Here is an 18,790-nt window from a genome sequence, read left to right as displayed (position 1 = left end):
AGGACCACGGGTAAAAACTTTTCTAGTAGTTTCTGCTTACAATTTTAAACCGGATATAGTCAATTTTTACTTGTACCGTATGTTAAAGAATGATGTTGATACATTTAAAACAAGTTGAAACAAGAAAACAAACCAACAGTCGTTAAAGCAAGATCGAATACCTATTTAAACAGCACAAAGACTCCCCAAAAATTCCCCAAAATATAATTAAAAATATATTCTGTGCACTTTACTTTAACATGAAAGACTGTTACGTCACTGTTTCTCTTTTTACGATCTCTTTTTTCCCAAGCTTCTCTCGTTGTTGCAAGAGTTGATGGGGCGGCGATTTACGAAACGCTATGCCATGGTGCAATGAATAACGATCATAAGACTCTCATTGTTTAACGCACGTAGTATAAACTCGAGTGGTTTTTGTGTTACTTATGCTATTGCTCAGAAAACTTTTAGTTTTTTTTTTACGTGTTACGTAGCTATGATAAAGTTAGTTTTGAAATTTCGTTGGCAAACAGTTTTTTTTGGTGTGTTGTCTTTTATAACACCCTTATTTGGAAATTGGGATTTTGGGTGACAAAGGCTTTGAATTTACTGTATTTGTTATTAGTGTTTGAGGTGTTATATTAACTTTTCTTTGTATTTAATTGCACCTTTAAGTTGTGTGCTCATATTTTTAATTTTTAATGTCTTTTTCGGTATTTTAAGTTTATTCATTATATAACCTGAGATTTTTAAAAACACTGTGTTTAGACAAAATAAAGAAAAAACAACAACTGCAAATGAATCAGCATGTTTTGAGTTTGTTAAACAGGTTTAAATGGCTAAAAAACAAAAAATAAATTTGATATGGTTCATTATTTCAAAGTTATTTTGTGGCCAAATTAGCCAAATTATATTCACTCTGTGCAGTAAATTGTGTTTAAATTGGTATGGGTGTTTTATGTGTTTGTTAGGTTAGGAATTCCATATGTTGTATAATTCAAATAACAGGCTACCTGGTAAACAATTAAATTAATTGAGTACGCAAATTTCATTTGGCAACATGGACAGGAAGAGTCCAGAGGCTTTGAAGAAAGCTGAGCAGAAGCAGAAACGCTCTACTGATCTTTCACATGTATGTGTTCAAGCAGTCAATTATAATTGTAGTTCTGTAGTGGATAACATATTGATTTGTAACAAGAATTCTTGTGCATAACAGTATTTTACTTTAAAATCTGTTATTTGTTGAAATATTTTCAAGTCCTGGTCAGAAAATGCTCTTTTTGTTTATTCTACAAAAACTGTTTTTATTACGCCTAGTGATTTGTTACCAAATGTGTTATTTCAGGACGGTGTATCTCAACAGGAAAGTCAATATCTTACAAGATGCACTCGTTTCAGACTCTCCACAGAGTATGAGGTGTGTCAAGTTAATATTTAAGCGGTGCAGTAAATTTAAAGTTCATTTTTCAATGGTTTTTTCTAGCTCTGCTATAAAATATTGTCATGTGATGAGTTTTATCAAAAATACTAATTTTCAACTATAAACATGCACTAATGGGTTTTATAACTTTTATTTCAGTTGAGCATTTGCAATTGCAAGCACATACTGCGCATGACCATTGGTGAACGTCATTCAGTCGTCAACCCACAAAGATGGCTCTGCAACACTTGCCTCACAACTGAGTCTGTTTGGGCTTGCCTAAGCTGCCCTAATGTTGCTTGTGGAAGGTAAGAACCATGGTAAAAAGTTTTACAGTGGTAAAAAAATGAATAAATAATGTGTGGACTGTTCTGAATTACCTTCTTAGTGTTAAAAAAGATAAAATGGTATACAACCTACAGATATATTCATGAACATGCGTTGAACCACTACTTGGAATCTGGCCATCCATTGGTGATTGATGTTAATGAACTTTATGTTTATTGCTATGCTTGTGAGGAATATGTTCTCAATGACAACAAATCAGGGGACATAAAGGTGCTACGTGAAACTTTACAGGTAGGCAAATGTGTGATATTATCTTCTTTATGCTAAATGTGTCAATACAATTCTTTGGCGTGATTTGTTTTCTGGAAGTGCTTGGAAAACAGTATATGTATGGTGTGTCATGTGATAAAAACAGGATATAGTCCATAAAATATGTTAATAAAATTCGAATCTGTTGAGTTTTACTTTAAACAATTTAGGTTGCTTTTGTGCAGTTGGTAAAACTTGGACCTACTAACATGTCTGTGTACTGTATTGTGTGCTATAGTAAATTTAAAATTTTTAATCAGAAACTCTTTACATTTTTGCAGGCAATTAGATACCAAAACTTCACTGGCACAACTCGTAGTGGACACACACTAAGGACAGCCACCATAAGTGCAGATGAAGATGTTCAAATGAGAAGAAGATTGCAACAGCAACAACTTGATCGAGATGATCGACTTTTTACTGCCATTTGGCATTCAAGGTACCTCTTCACTAATAACAACCAACACAAGAGCACTAAAATGTTTTCATCATCTAATCCTAAGCTTTTTTAAGTTGAATGTGATTCCCAAAAAAATTAGTGCCCAAATTTGCCAATTCTCACACATGGCATAATTTTAAATTTTTGGCCATATTTTTTAGGTTTGTTCGACAAAGGAAAACCTTTAGAAACTGGAGGAACTATGTTAGTAATAAGGACAAACACTGTCAGAGTGATGACGAACAAGCTAGTGCTACAGTTACACTACAGCGTACCTCAGAAATACAAGAAGACTTTATTGGAAAACTAGATAACCACCTTGAAACCTTGTCGGAATCGAAGATCCTCCCTGTTGCTACCAAACTAAACTCTACCTCTACAATTACCCCGCAAACTTCTGTCAGAGATATTAAAGTGGAATCTGATAAGCTGTTAAATGACCCAACACCTAAAGAGTGTATCCCAATCGTTTCCAGTTCAAATATTTCTTCAAGCACTGTAAGTTCCGTTGATGAGGTGACAGAGTTTAAAGAAAATTTGCCACAAGTTCAAACTGAAGCAACTAATAAGATGACAGAGACTATTAAAACTGATGTGATAATTTTGCTAACTGACCAGTTATCAGTGGACACTGACCTTCAAAAAAGCATTGTACTAGAAAGTTCCGTACCTAGCAAGGAAGAAAATACAGAACAAAATGAAGGACAGAAAGATACTGTGATCAGTGATGATGCCAAAATAACTGAACCCAAGGTGGTTGAGCAGCCCTCTATAGACAACAAATCACCCAAAAAGCGCCCCTCAAGTGAAATTGTGTCAGTGACGAGCCCGCGCCCAAAGCGAGCTAATGCTGCTAGTCGGTATAAAGAAATTATGACCAGACTGTCACAGTCATTAGAGCCACCCAGGAAAAAGCCCTGTGTGGCAGAAAAAGAATCAGCCGTTGATCCTGAAGTGAATGGTGTGGATTCCCCCGTAAGACGAAGTTTGAGGTTGCAAATTCGTGAAGAAGCCACCAAAAAACGTCAAAAACAAAACAAAAAGAAGTAAGTTGTACTGGTTTGAATTTATAAGAAAAATCTATAATCTTTATAACATAATCTCATACTGTGTTTTTTTTTTAAATACCAAGTTGTAGATGTGGTTCAAAATCCTGATTATAAAGCAAAAATGTTTGTTTTAATATTAATAGTGATCAAAAAAATCTATGTATCACTGTTCCTTTAATGACCCAACGCAGCAAGCCATCCTGTTTTAAATGTGGATTTTCAGTACCATTTTTACCAAAATAGGTCTATCAAACATAGTACATGGCAGTTGTACGACATTGTTTTATTTTTCGAACAGAAAAACATCACTTTCCCCAAACCAGAAAAGAAGAAAAGCTCGTGCAGCGCCTGTTCAGAAGCTATCGATTCCACCACGCTCAAGGATTTATCGTAGAGTCACATCAGAAAGTGGAACGAAATCTTTGTATGACAGTGTGCCGAACAGGGCAGTCACTTCACTTATTCCTGGAGTTACTGGCCTTCGTAACCTAGGAAACACATGTTACTTAAACTCAATCATACAGGTTTGTTCTTAATTTGGCCATAATAAAGTTGTTTACTATTTGAATATTTTTGGGTTGCTCGGCTAGAACAATAAAGAAAAAACACATGTTATTGCAAGCTTACTTAATATTTCGTTAAACTATAACATGTTAATTTTGCTTCTCCATCAAACACAGAAAGGAAGGGGATTAATAATAGGTTAATAATGGGTGCTACTTGTGTCTGTAGAAATGACAGACAGATTGTGTTCTTTTTTATCCTTGCAGACGAAATAGTACTGGTCACTGTTGCATTATGTTAGCAGCTAGGAATTCATTGTACCTTCATAAAGTTCCAGATCTAGAAATTACACTTGATCCTGTTTAAGATGTTTTTACCAGCATTTCCTGCTGTGTGACAGTGCAAGGTCTAATTTGGCTATTCCTACATGTGGGATAATCTATGTGGAAAAATCAATACTGGTGTCTTATTTCAGTAAAACACCATCCCTAGACATTTCTGTATTTACTCTATCCATATTTGACACCCATTGTCTTTTTTGAAGGTGCTCGGTCATTTGCAAAAGTTCCGCAGATGTTTGCTTGCCGTTCGTGACCTTGAAATGGATGAAACAACTGTGTGCTATGAAGATCCACAAGTTTCACCATCAAGCAAGTTACGCGTAGCTGGAAGAAGGTCCACCATTGAAATGTATGAAAACCAATCAACCACTGCATCGAAAAAACTGCTAAAAATGCAAGCAGGTAAAGACTTGTTTAAGTATTAGTACGTTTAAAGTCATTAGATTTATGTGTTGCTGATGCCAAAAATGAATCATTGATTCCGAAAATTACTTGTGTTAAAATTTAAATGTATTCTTGTATGACCATGTTATTTGTCCCTCATACTGTTTTTCCATTTTGTAGATGAATCTATTGCCTGAATCAAAAGTGTTGTTTGCAATTTCAAACAAGCAAAACTCATATTTTAGCCTCAAACACACAATTAACTTGCCATTTTTTCAGGGCTCAACGGTGGCCATGAAACTGGTCACAAAGATGATGTGGATAAAACAGACGTTGAAACTCTTTTCGGCCAGAAACAATTCTGTACCAATTCTGCTCAAAATCCACTGTCCCTCTGTCATGAGCTTCACGACCTGTATCACATAATGTGGTCTGGAAAATGGAAATTGGTGTCGCCTTATCATTTCCTAAGCTCCGTTTGGCAACTTATTCCTTCCTTTAGGGTAAGTACCACCTTACACATGATTTCAGTAATTATGGGTCCCTAATCCTTGACAGTGCACATTTTGTTTTTATTCTGTTTGTTCATTTTTTCTGTCAAATGTGAGTTTGTTACCACATTCTGGTCTTGAGCGGCTGGTTTCAAAATGTTTTATGTATGGCAAATGGTGTATATTGTTTAACCATTAAATATATTGCAGTATTCAGTAAACCTTAGTTAATCTGGACCTGCTTGGACCTAAAAAAAGTCAGGATCGGGGGAAGATCTGGAATAACTATGTCCATTAGATAAAGCCTTACCACATTGTAAATCATTTGTACCTCAAGTTTTGTCTGAATTAGGTGAAGATCTGGATTAACCAAATCTGATTGAACCAAGGTTTACTGCATATCCATTGGCAACTACTAGGAAGCCATTCTTTTAGTTGCAACTTTTGTTTAATTAAATACTGAATCCTAAACTGTGGCTTATTAGTCAATTGCAAGTTTGGAAATTTGCAGTTACAACAAACCTTGCTATGCAGCTTTTTGTCTAATACAAGACATAAGTATTGATGTTTTATCCAGGGTTATTCCCAACAAGATGCCCAAGAGTTTCTCTGTGAGCTGTTAGATAAAATTGTCTCTGAACTTGAACGAAGACATGTTGCCCCAAGAAATCCTTCAAGTAGACTATCAGAAAGAATTTCACGGGTTTGCACTTTTTGTTCTTTCATAAATTTGCTCAATCAGTTTTCATTTAGAAATACTAAATATCATTGCAAAACTTTGTAAAATAACAAACATACATATTTAATGTATACACACTAATAGTTTTCAATGAGTGTTTCACGAAGATTGTTGAGGTTCTACAAGACATTTTTCAGTTTTTATTGTTGTGTAATAAAAAGAATTAAATTACATAGGTCTGGTACAATACAGTAGTTAAGTGTGAGCCTGTTTATTTTATTGCATCCTGAAAAAATTGTGTTTGGTGTTCCGCAAGATTTTTTTAATGCATAAAGTGTTCAATGGCACAAAAGAGTGTAAAAAAATGAACACTTATGTACACTACATATTTGTTTTGTAATATTTGTTCGTAATTGATAAGGGATAAAAAAAATTTATACAACAATTTTTTTTTTGAAATTAAATTTCATTTTATAATCGCCTTAAATATTCATTAGCCTAACCCTGCGTTTCCTATTCTTCAGGTTGTCCACACTGTGTTTGAAGGTCAGTTGCACAGCAAAGTTCGTTGTCTGCAGTGTAAGCATGTTTCAAGTAGGATTGAACCGTTTTGGGATCTGTCTTTGGAGTTTCCACAGAGATATCACACATCTGCCACCAACTGGTGAGATCATAATATGTTCAGGCTATCACCAAAAGAAAGCAAAAGTGCATTCCAAGTTTGATCCAGTGTTGTGCAATTAAAGTCAAATACAACACTATTCTAAACTTTTTTGAATATTTTTAAATGTTTAGGAATGCAAATGAATCCTATTAGTTGCTTATAGGTTGATTTCATGTAATCCGTTTAATTGCATGCTTGGTGACAGGCCGATTCAGTAGGATAATTTCAGTGGTATACTATGATTTTGAAATGATTGTGCTGATTGCCGGTCTACATCAACGCTTTAGGGCTAATCCCAGTTATAAATTTATTTTTATCTTAATTACAAAACAATCAGAAATGCATAATATAAAACTTGTCAAAAAAAGCCAAATTGCTTAATCCGGTTAATCACAAAGACTCCTCTGTACATGAAACTTCGAAACCAAGCATATATAAATGTATTTTTTTTTCATTTTGGACATAAGGCACAATGGTTTGACAACAGAACACCTTTATAACCTACAATTTATTGCTGGTACCAATTGTAGTGTGAAAAATGAATTGTCTGTGGAAAATAAGCATTTCCTGTTTTTAGGAAAAATCACAACAAAAGTTGTTCGCTTCTGGAAATGCTGGACAAATTTACTGAAGCTGAGAGGCTCGACGGTGGTTGTGTATATCACTGTAGTTACTGCAACGAACGCCAGCAAGTAGGATGTTCTGGCCATCGAACAAGGGTTCGCAGACTGTCACACCGCAAAGTTCAAAACAAGTTAACTGAAGCTGAGAAGCAGATTAAAATCACAGAATTACCACAGGTTTGTCAAAATGTTTTTTGAAAGTGCCTTGTTTAGCATTATGTAGTGTATTCAGTTAAATAAATATCTACCAGTACAGATTTGGTTAAATTGCATACTGGATACAAATATGCAGTTACAACTTACATTTTGTGGTTATTTAATGAAAAAAAAATCAAAATTGGATATGTCCTTAACCATAATAGACTGTATTTATTGTGGTAATAATTGACCAGTCCCATCATATTTTAAACATATTTCAATAAATTGTAGCTTAGCGGTGATGGAAATTGTTTTAGGTACCTATAAATAAAAATGCAAGTCATCTTTTTTCAGATTCTGAGATTCCATTTAAAACGGTTTCGATGGAGTGGTCGCAATCATCGGGAAAAAATTACAGTGCCCGTAGATTTTCCTCCTGAACTGGACATGACTCAACATTGCTGGGTAAAGCAACCATAACAGAAAAATCCCACCAACATAAAATTCAAGATTTCAAACATGCTATTTGTTGTGTTTAGGGGCCAAGTGAGAGTAGCTCCACAATGACACCAAGCGGCCAGGAGTTTATGTACGATCTTAGTGCTGTGGTTATCCATCATGGACGAGGTTTCGGGTCTGGACACTACACTGCCTATTGCTGGAACGATGTTGGAAGTATGTTTAAGTTTAGAGCTGAGTTCTTCTTAGCTATTTTGTTTGACATATTTAGGCATTTAACCTGTATTGCTATTCACAATTTGGTTGCAATATTCAAGTCCGGTTGAGGTTTAATTAACTTAAATAGTAAATAGGACTGAAGAGATACTGTGTTCTGCAAAGTTGAAATCAGTTGCCATGTCAAATTCTTAAAAACCGCCACACTGCTAGTCAAAAACAAGCCGAAATTTGCAAGTAAATAAAAACAACGAGCCCAGTTATAACATTATTTAACTACTTGCAAAGGCGCATGGATGTCAAAATGCATTAAAAATAGCAAAAAAATACGTTTTTATGACAAAATGCAACTGGTGAAATTAACCCGCGACTATAGGAAAACCAGCCCAACTGGACTAAAAAAACGCCACCCTGGCAACAGTGGTTAAAATGAACTGCAAATCAAGTCGGCAATGAAAGAGCAATATAGTACTGTAACGTTGATTTACATAAACGCTTTACAACTGATTCCAGCTCATGCACATGTACATGTATGTATTCAACACTTTAAACCAGTTTCCTTTTACTCCTTCAGAATTCTGGGTTCACTGCAACGACTCCAATCTCGAACTTTGCTCCATCGATGACGTCATGCAGTCCCAAGCTTACATTCTGTTCTACACGCAACGGGGGCTCGACCCTCACCCCCACCTGTTTAGCCCCACGCCTACCCCGGATCTGAGCCCACCCCCCTCACCCAGCGCCCTCTTCAACGGCGGGGACACATAAAGGGGCGACGGACTTCATGAACGTGGTTACCATAACAACGGTCTCAAATACAGTAAAACATGGGAGATGTGAGTCGCGGTGTTAAGAGATGGAATTTTGAGAGGTTACTGTGCTACTGTGATTAGCTGTGTTGGCTAGCGTGTTGTCGCTCTAGCCTTTGCCTTCCAGCTACTGTTTAGCGCTTTAGGGTTGCCTTGTAAAAGCCAATAGCTGCACAAACGTCCGTAACGGACAGTGTTCATTTACTCGATTGAATCACCTTTAATCATAAACATAGCTACCAAAGATCTGGTGTATATAGAATACATCATGCAGACGTTTGAACAATCTCTGTTGTCATCATCAGTGCAGCAGGTTGGCAGTTATGTCTATGATTAAATTACTTTTCAAGTCCGTGTATAGTGTTCCTTGAATCACCTTGTTGTGTACAAGTTGGCTTCACACAAATGCTTTTGCATCGGCGCGTTTTTAAATCCCCCGTTTTGGGCCCATGGACGAAGCTTTGACATAAAGCAGAAGGCACAGGCCGCACTGGTGCTTCTGTATAATTTTCGCATTTTTTCCGATTCTCCAGACCGACTTTTGTAGTACAAGTAACAGCATCTTTCAGATACACTATCCACCCAACACCACATTCTTTTATGGTCAGAAATGTAAACAAAACATTAATGTTATTTGTGTTCATTGCGACAAGGCATTATTATTTTTAAAGCACCAATTTGGTATAAATTTTTCAATGCCGACTTTATGTGTAGGTTTTTGTGTTACAATGAAAAACAATGTTTTTTCTTGAATTTAGGATGCTTTTAGTGCACATCAAACGGCTGTTTAGGCTGATTTACATTCAAACCGAACGCTGCCACCAGTTTTACATGTTTAAGTGCTACTCTCAGTGGTGGAGTAAATTTTTTGTAAGTCGGTTCTATCACAAAGGTCATATTTTTCAGCCGGTTCTGTTACAAAAAGTCCATTGACAGTAACCAGTAACGCTAACCGGTTTGCTGATCTCATAAAATGTCGTGAGACGGCTCTATAGAACCAGTGCGGACCGGCTGAATCCCACCACTAACTACGCTGTCTAATATGTTAGTTGTTAGACGACGTACCGACCTGTTTTGGTTGATTTAAGACACAGTGGACAACAAGCCCCCATAAGCCGTGTTTTGTTCCAATGTCTTTGTCTAAAATGCATCGAATTTTGCGTGGTCTTAGTTCTTATCAAAGTTGCTTATTCTTTCTTGCCAAATCCATCTTTTTGTGCTATTACATTATTAGCGCTCACAATTTGCTTGATTCTCGACGCACCTGTGGTTACTTTTCTTTTCTTTTTACATGAAATCAAATCGCCATCGCTTTAATGTTGTATGTGCTGGAATAAGTTTGCCAGGAGAAGCCAATTGAAACAGGCAGTGTTTCGGAGAGAATTTTTATTTCTATTGCTAAAATGTGAACCATTCAGCGTCAGACAGTGAACAAAGGATCTTGGCTATAAGTGTAGGTAACGTCACCTTCCTTGCCAAGTAACTGCTTGTGGTAATTGTGTAGACCAGTGGTTCCCAACCAGGGCCCATGGCCCCCCAGGGAGGCCACGAGCTGTGTTCCGGGGGGCCACGGGCGTAGATTCACAAGAAACACCCACTAAAAGTCATTTTCACTTTACCTTTATTCCCGAATTTAATCGACTATTTCACATACTATTTGTCTCTAGTGAGGTTTATCGCGCTCATTTACTCTATTAGACCTGTTACTCTATTAGAAATTTATACCGCATTCCAACGCGAGATTGCTATCTACATTTTAAGGGGGCCACAGGTCCTACATGGTAACTTGAAGGGGGCCACGAGGCCAAAAAGTTACTTTAAGGGGGCCATGATCCACGAAAGGTTGGGAACCACTGGTGTAGACGGTAGATCAATGATTCTCAAACTGTGTTCCATATTAGTGCAACGTGAGATATGTCCAAAATATCCCCTTTTCAAAGCTCAAAAGTTTTCGGTTGTTTTAGGACCTTATGGCGAAATACAGGCGTGCGTAACACAGTTTAAAGGCTCTTTTTTATCTGTCATAAAAAAACAAAAAATGCGCTCAAACTTTAGTACCGGCCAAAATCGTTTAGTTACCAGTAAGCAGTGACACTTTTTTGGATCCTTTTTTGTTGTTTTAGTCCGCGCGCGCTCAACCGGAACAACACATGTTGTGTATGACGTCACAATCCAGCTTGGTTGAGTATTTTTATCAACAAAAATGTGCGAGATCAGTTAGTACTTAGTAGTTGCTTAACTTGTTAAGAAAATGACAGAAGCGCCTGGAAACGAACCAGAGCATAAAGATGAGAAGTGGATCACAACAGACTCAAGGATCTTATCAGATGAAGAGCTCAAAATGCTTCAAAAGCAGGTAAATATGATATCAATAGAATAACTTTCAAACAAGTGCTTTTTAACTAACCAATCCGGAAATTTTTATGCTTGGCTATATTTTCATAATTTTTTTTACAATATTAATCAAATCAAGGGCCCTTACTGGATCAAGTTTTAACCTTGAATAACATATGGCATGTGGCCATGTGCCTCATTATTTTTCTTTTCTTCTACTATACTTGCAAAATAAAGACATTGATAGTAACAAGAACAGGCAATGGTACAAACACCACCAGTTTATGTTTTTCCGTTCCATATAATACCATAAACAATCTTTTCTGGTAAACAGTATTTGGATGGAAAAGTTTAAAATCAATATTTCAACAGGATCAAAAGCTTGTGACCGAATTTAAAAGAAACAAGCTAGAGTTGGAGGCTGGAAGATACTGGGATTTGTTTTATAAAAGGAACAGCACAAATTTTTTCAAAGATCGACACTGGACATCAAGGGAGTTTGAAGAAATAAAGAGGATGTTGTCTGAAGTAAGTGGTCAAAAAGTGACAAACCTTATTAAACTTTCCAATTAAAATATGTTCCTATTTTTTTGGGAACCATAGTTTCTCAACCCTTTTTCCCTTTGTAGGTATTGATGCTAGAATTTAACTTTATAAACCTGCTGAAAATTTACCTCAAATTTTCTTTAACATCGCAATTTCACATACCCAACAAAATTTTGGGTTACTTTTCTTTGTGCTGAACAATAATTTACCACTAGTTGAAACCAACTTATTTTTTAAATTTGTATTTACTTTTAGAATAACAAATTTTTGTTCGATTAGAACAGGCAAGTCAAATTACTAGAGGCTGGATGTGGCGTTGGAAATGCATTTTTTCCGATGCTGGAAGAATGTTCTAATCTTTATGTTTATGCTTGTGATTTTTCACCTCGTGCTGTGCAGTTTGTAAGGGTAAGTTGTTTTGTTGCTGTATTTCTCTACTTCTCTAATATTTTTGGATCAAATAAATAAATTATTTTCACATGACAATAACCCTCATGCAGTGAAAATAATGTATTATGCCCAATATGTTATTATATTGATATAAAATGACCTTTTTTGCTTCTTTATGTTTTTTTTACACCCCTACGCTGAACTTTCTAGTACTCCAGTCTGCAGAGTGTGGCAGCTGCACGCGCGTTTTTTTTTTTTTAATTTTGCACTCCAAGATTTGGGGTTTGCATGCGAAAATTTTGCACCAAAGGCATTTAATTGCACTGTCTTGACCTCTTTTACTTGCTCTTCGCCTGCTGAAATTGGTCTGGACACGAACTTATGGGTCGTGCATGCGGGACATTTAGGTCCTGCACGCATGAGATCTCGCCGGGAACTGCCATGTTCTGCAGATTGGCTAGTACTTTCATCTAGTGTTGTAGTAATACATAAGATTTAGTTTAAGGTGAAGTGTGTGATTGAAACATAAAAACATATTTTTTTAGGATAACCCCATGTATTCATCAGAAAGATGTACAGCTTTTCTCTGTGATCTGTCTTGCCAAAACTTAGATGCTACAATTCCACCCAACAGTTTAGATGTTGTAACCCTTATATTTGCTCTGTCTGCAATTCACCCAGATAAATTTGCATTTGTTCTCGAAAGTATCCAAAACGTCAGTACATTCTTGAAAAACAAATAAACTAAATGATTTGTTAACACAATAAAAATTTTAGTTAAGATGAACATAAATTCATAACTGGGATCAGCCCTGAAGTGTTCATGCAGACCAGCGATCATGTCACACTTACATAAAAATCGTCAGATTTTTCTAGCTCTACGCCTTTCCCTCATAGAAATGCTAGGTGACTGGCTGATTCGATGTAATGCCATTAATGGGCTGGCAGATTACAATTTAAAAATCTTACATTTAGTAGACCATATTCTTTAAATTAACTATAACTTTTGAGACAGTAGAAAAAATGACACAAATCAAATTCAACATTACTGCAATAACTCATGTCATCAATGTATAAAAATGAATTTTTTGTTGCACAATTATTCAATATTGTTTTTTGCAATTTAGGTGCTGAAGCCATCCGGGTACTTGTTATTTCGAGACTATGGTATATATGATTGGGCAATGCTAAGATTTAGTCCAGGAAGTAAAATATCTGAAAATTTCTATGTGCGACAAGATGGCACGAGAGCATACTACTTTGCAAAAGGTAACTCTCTTACTTTAATCTGACCATAACTGCAGTTTATACCATCTGAAATCAACCAAAAGCAAATGTTTTCATCATTAAAAACCTGCCACATTTGCTTCTTTAAAGATAATATTTTACCAGTTTTAGTAAGCAATTAAGTGTTTTAAAAAAGCAAGTGTTTAATATCGTTTTTGCTGGGATTCTGGTTGCAAGCTGGCATCTAATTTTTTTTACAAATTTAGAAACGATGGAAATGCTTGTAAAGAAAACTGGATTTAGAGTGGTTAGTAATGAATATGTGATGCGAGAAACGATCAACCATAAGAAAAACATTAAAGTGCCGCGAGTGTTTTTGCAAGGAAAATATCAAAAAGAGAGCAGATGACAAAACATTAATCCTTCATCATTTTTGCGCTGCAGTCATGACAGTAGGATTTTACCATTAAGCTGCCTATTTTTTGTTACAAGCTTCTGGTACTGCTGTATGTTTAAAAGGAAAGACCAATTATTTTCTCATGTGTGCAATTATGTGATGATTTGATTAGCTGGTGTTTTAAATCAAACTCAATTGTCTTTTGTTTTCAAGTATAAGTGCATATTTGTCACGTGTATTGAAAATATGATTTTTGATGTAAAACAATCTGATCTTTTGAAATCATTTAGTTTCAATTCAATCACATCAAAATGTTGTTAAACCCTGCTTTTTTTGTTTCAATACACAAGTTGTATTTATTTTGCAATACATCATTGTGTTTGTGTACCAGTCAGTGATCAGGCCAATGTGTTTCATGTGGGTAGCAGCAAAACAGCATAAATCTATGAACTCCAAAGTTCAGAATATTATAATATAACACTTGTATGAGCAGAGAATGGTGGCCCGCGAGATAATTTGGTTGGTCCACACAAGTCCAACACTTGAACAAACAACGATAATTTTTGTGTTAACGTCCTAATATATGTGGATTTGAAGACACAGAATACTGCAAATCTCCTATTGTGATGTATGGCAAGGCATTGTTTTGTGTAATAACGGAGTTTCTAAGTCAACAAGTTGGTTAGTTTTGAGTCAAGGGTTAGAAACTGAAAGTTTTGAACGCCTGCTACTTGGTATACAACCATAAAAGTTAAGAAGAGAATTATCTATTGATTGAAAACTTTGTATAGTCACCCACATGTTTCAGCCAGAAAACAGTTTTGCAAAAAAACTTTGGCCCGTGGGGTAAGTTTAAGATTTTTAATGGCCTGCAACAAAAATATAGTTGGACCTCGCTGTATTAGGCAATGTGCACCAAATTTCGGTTGAGACCACAGATTCACTTTTGACACTGAGTGTTGGTTTTGCTAAATATATTTTTGCAACATTTTTATTTTATTGGGAAGCATGAAAAATAAATATTTGAACAAAGGGGTTATTATCACTTCCATAGTGTAACAATGTTGTGATCCTGCTCAAGTCGACTGTGAAGTTCGGATTGGTTCACTCCTAGTTTACAGCAAACCTCCTCAGAACTAAATTGTCCAGTGGCATATTTGTGCAGATTAGACTGAAAAAGTAAAATATAATTTTTCATTTAAGGTGAGATTGGTGCATTAAGTCAAAGTTAGACCCCAATTAAAAACTTTGTAACTTTTATATAATGCGGTGGTTCTTAACAAACATATGGCAGACCTGTTTCTAGGACAGTGGTTCTCAAACTTTTTTGACCGCGACCCAAATCTGAGTTTTATGAACATGTCACGACCCAACCTTCAAATATCAAAAAATGTAACAATTTCGAGACCACGTCGTCGCCACAAAGGAGTCTGCCCATGTCAAAATGACTGCAGGTTTAACGAGTTCGATTCGACATTCTACATAACACAACACACATTGTGGCTTTGCAGCACCATGATCATTGATAGAAGTGAACCCCAAATCTAAAAATGTTTCCTTGTACGAATACTTACTCATCCTCAAACGCTAACTGTTACATCTCCACGTTCAGTTTCGTATGATTAACTTCTATTCCCCGTGCTATGACGTAACAATTGCCACAGTAAAATTGGAAGGCTATTGTCAGTATGTTGCAATGATTAGTTCCTTTTTCTGTACAACGTGGTCGAGTGAGGGGACTTCACTACTACTGCATTAAGTAAATTCGTTTGTGTTTACTTAATGCAGTAATTGTTCGTTTAGGCAGAATTGAATCACCATAGCGCGACCCACTTTTTGACCCTGCACGACCCATGTTTGGGTCGCGACCCATACTTTGAGAACCACTGTTCTAGGATGTGAAAAAATGTTAAAACATTGTGGTTATGTTATAATAGTTACTTTGTGAAAAAGGAACTGTATTTTGCTGGTTAGTGACTTAAAGGGTGGTGCCAACAACGAATAGGTTAATATTCATAAATATAAAGTGTGGTTGGTTTTATTCTGTTACACTAACCTTGGAGCTGGAGTGATGGACTGGCTTTAATGTAACAGGGTACATATTTATTTTGCGAATCATTTCATGAATTAATCCAAATTGTATGAGTTTTCTGTGAAAAAGTAATTTGTTTCAATTTACGACATTTTTGTTCTCTACACATGTTGGTTTCTCTACACAAGCTATTTTATGTGTTATTGAGCTTAAGACAGTATTTTTATTAGTATTATATTAACATTGTATGAAGGTTAAATGTAACTGTACTAAACAATTTAATGTTCATTGGTCTACAAACAAACAAGTTTTGATAACACTAGAAATCAGCCAGAGAGGATATAACCAGAAAAGGACTGCAGTTAGCACAAAATCTGAAGTTAGTTTATTCAGGTACATTGTAAGGCTTTCAAGATGTATGTTGTACAAAACTGGTCAATTACAAACACAACCACCAAAAAGTCCACCAATAGAACCAATATGTTTATCCATGTATCTTACTTATGCGAAGTTAGTCGCAATGGCTTATCTCACTTGGCTAAGACTTACTGTTCGTTGACACGAGAAATCTCATCTTGGTGTCGCAGGCACAGATCTTGAACTTTGACCCCAGGTGCTAAACCACAGTACAGGGTCATCACATCTCTCAAACTTGGACGCTGATGCCCAGTTCGAGCGACATAGTTTAAACATTCTTTCTGGAACTCTAAATCATCCATTATTCTGCAGAACAAACACAATTTAACATGGCCAACCCATAACTTTTAATCCTTTTGAACAAAATTGAGAAAATTCAAAACAAACATAATGAATTTGCAAAATGCACAGAACTTACAAATTTACTTTGGATGTTGTGATGTACACATTTGTGTATTGGAAAACAGAGATGAGTTTGACAAGATTATAAAATGCAAGATTTTGAACACAAATTCGTGTTAATTCTGGATCCACATCAGCAGTTGATGCAATTTTTTGAACATGTCTGAAACCGTCGATAAATGGCAAAACCTAAATCAATAGGCTTGTTTTTAACACCAAAACTTGATTACATTTTGTTTTTTAAGAACTAGACTAGACCAAGAAAACCTGGGTATTTCTAAAGATGCTTAATTTATGCTACGAAATCATTAAGAGCTCATAGAAACAAAAACTATTTTTGCTCCTATTTCCAAAACATTTAAACCTTACGGCCTGTAGGCGGTACACTGTTAAGTTTTAACATTACAGGTTTCTATTTAATGTTACAGGTAAATTTCATTATTTCTCATTCGTTCATACTCCCAACAGTAGTTACACCTGTAGTGTAGTAAGGTCCCAGTCATTGGCATCATAATCTTCAGGATCCACACATAGAATAGGAACATGATGGTCATATACAGCAGGGGGAAGCGAAGTTGGTGGGAAAATTTTCAAATATATTGTTGTTGACTCATTGACAGATATTGTACAGCTTCCTTTCTTATTCAGTTGATCGAACATTTGCTTCAGCATGTCTAAATCAAATGTCATGCATAAGCAAGAGGGTAAATAGCTGAAAGCTGATAAAATGTACTTGTACTTTTTCAACCCAGTACAGGGATACAGACTTTAAATCTGGGTTGGCAATTGTCTGGATTGTAATTTCTAATGTTGTCACATTTAGTTAGCAAACCAAGTTGGTACAGCAAACTTTCTCCGGATTATGCTAAACTCCAGATTAACCAATGTCAATTAGTTCAAGCCTTGCCATATTACAAATGCAAATTTTGCTGTTACTTAAGCAAGTTTTGTATGAAATATGCAAATATCTGGATTAACCGAATGCAGTTTAACCAAAGTCTACTGTATCTGGGTAATCTATTAAATGAACAAAAACATTATATTTCCTAAATAGCAGAAAATACACCAATATTTCTGAAGTCTGTTATACAGTACATGGCCCTTGTAACACCATTCATAAAAAAAATCAGCAGAAAAACATACACAAAATTACAATCAAACAATTACCAGGTATTCTTGACTTTGTGGCTTCACTGGAGACAAATGAATCCTCTTTCTCTACTTCAACCATGTATGTGGAAAGCTTCTTTATAAGTGGAATACAAGGAGAGCTTTTGTTCTCATTGTCAAGCACTAACCCAAAATTAAACACGTACTGGTTCCTTGGGTATTTGGAGTTGTTTAGGCACACTGGACAACCAATCACCTTTTTTCCTACTGCATTGCTAAAACAACCAAACTAAATTTACTGTTTAAAATAAAAATTTTAGCTTATGTTTTACATATCTGTTTAAGTTGTATTGAGTTGGTTTTATTTTGTTTGGTAAAAGAAAACATAGTTATACAGTTCCACTAAAACAATCACCAAGCCGGAAATAGCTGTGCAATGTTTAAACATTACAAAGCACAAAACAGTGAAGGGCACAATTGGTGGATCAAATGCAATGCAGCTGAGCTACACCATATTATACAGCTTATACTCATGATGAAGGGAAAAATGCTATTTTAATTATTTGCTTTACCATTTCAAATGGCCCTACATCTTGGCTACATTTTTTATGTTTTGAGTGTTTAAATGGAAGATGCAAAATAAAAGGTAAACATTCTAACACGTTTTGTTCTTACACTGTGATTAGCTTCTGTTGTAAATCCGGTTTCGGTATGATGTAATTAATTACTGCCTCCAAAAGACCACTTTCTTTCGTGATGCAACCATCAGGGTACTAGAAAAAGTTTTTGAATAGATGTTAATTGTTAACTGTACTGAACTACTGGTCTTAAAAAACACATTTCACATACTAAACAACAAGTTGTGTACCTGGTAAGTTATTCTTGGGCCTTGTTTGTGGTGGAATTCGCTGAAGAACATGCATTCTATTGGATGCTTTTTGACGTAAAGTTGAGCAGCTGGATCCATTTTGTTTGTTTGGTTTGGCAAAACGAAATTTGCTGTTTCATTTGCACAATCGTTTTCAAGTTCGGTAGATTCCCTAAATAGTAATGCATTTGAAAACACTTCTCAAAATTTAAAAAAAAAAAACAGTCATAGATTTAAACAATAGAACATGCAGCGTAAAGAAACATATTATTTTG

The 18,790-nt window shown here is 35.7% G+C and overlaps 3 protein-coding genes across 7 annotated transcripts; 2 read left to right on the top strand and 1 right to left on the bottom strand.

Annotated features, from left to right (window-relative positions):
- The first annotated feature begins 291 nt into the window (after positions 1-291).
- On the top strand, positions 292-10,109 carry LOC145224330 (ubiquitin carboxyl-terminal hydrolase 44-like). The gene is made up of 15 exons (XM_080090801.1): positions 292-1,111; positions 1,325-1,396; positions 1,559-1,707; positions 1,822-1,978; positions 2,278-2,435; positions 2,597-3,481; positions 3,783-4,008; positions 4,533-4,731; positions 4,993-5,216; positions 5,782-5,907; positions 6,408-6,547; positions 7,125-7,347; positions 7,663-7,773; positions 7,848-7,983; positions 8,558-10,109. The coding sequence occupies exons 1-15, from the start codon at positions 1,040-1,042 to the stop codon at positions 8,749-8,751; spliced, it is 3,072 nt and encodes a 1,023-aa protein (XP_079946927.1). The 5' UTR covers positions 292-1,039; the 3' UTR covers positions 8,752-10,109.
- A 754-nt stretch (positions 10,110-10,863) lies between these two features.
- LOC145224334 (tRNA N(3)-cytidine methyltransferase METTL6-like) lies at positions 10,864-14,055 on the top strand. Of its 2 annotated transcripts, XM_080090807.1 has the most exons (6): positions 10,868-11,148; positions 11,499-11,654; positions 11,952-12,080; positions 12,608-12,778; positions 13,190-13,331; positions 13,556-14,055. In XM_080090807.1, the coding sequence occupies exons 1-6, from the start codon at positions 11,044-11,046 to the stop codon at positions 13,696-13,698; spliced, it is 846 nt and encodes a 281-aa protein (XP_079946933.1). In that variant the 5' UTR covers positions 10,868-11,043; the 3' UTR covers positions 13,699-14,055. The 2 variants fall into 2 exon arrangements, with proteins under 2 accessions (XP_079946934.1, XP_079946933.1); XM_080090808.1 differs by lacking the exon at positions 12,608-12,778 and having other exon boundaries at positions 10,864-11,148.
- Positions 14,056-14,645: 590 nt separating this feature from the next.
- On the bottom strand, positions 14,646-18,743 carry LOC145224332 (GATOR1 complex protein NPRL2-like). 4 transcript variants are annotated; one of them, XR_013859609.1, is made up of 9 exons: positions 18,516-18,707; positions 18,323-18,420; positions 17,705-17,922; positions 17,015-17,211; positions 16,554-16,726; positions 16,268-16,441; positions 15,743-15,836; positions 15,261-15,577; positions 14,794-14,857 (listed from the first exon to the last, which is right to left on the bottom strand). XR_013859609.1 is itself a non-coding variant. In XM_080090804.1 (8 exons), exons 1-8 carry the CDS (start codon positions 18,612-18,614, stop codon positions 14,729-14,731), a joined length of 1,182 nt encoding a protein of 393 aa, XP_079946930.1. In that variant the 5' UTR covers positions 18,615-18,743; the 3' UTR covers positions 14,646-14,728. The 4 variants fall into 4 exon arrangements, 3 of the variants coding, with proteins under 3 accessions (XP_079946930.1, XP_079946931.1, XP_079946929.1); XM_080090804.1 differs by lacking the exon at positions 15,261-15,577 and having other exon boundaries at positions 14,646-14,857; positions 18,516-18,743; XM_080090803.1 differs by lacking the exon at positions 14,794-14,857 and having other exon boundaries at positions 14,884-15,577.
- Positions 18,744-18,790: the final 47 nt, after the last annotated feature.

This window comes from Phallusia mammillata, chromosome 4, assembly GCF_965637545.1.
Source record: "Phallusia mammillata chromosome 4, kaPhaMamm4.hap1.1, whole genome shotgun sequence".
Classification (NCBI taxonomy): domain Eukaryota; kingdom Metazoa; phylum Chordata; class Ascidiacea; order Phlebobranchia; family Ascidiidae; genus Phallusia; species Phallusia mammillata.
Note: the sequence above shows the minus strand (reverse complement) of the source record. Positions and strands in the feature narration are given on the sequence as shown.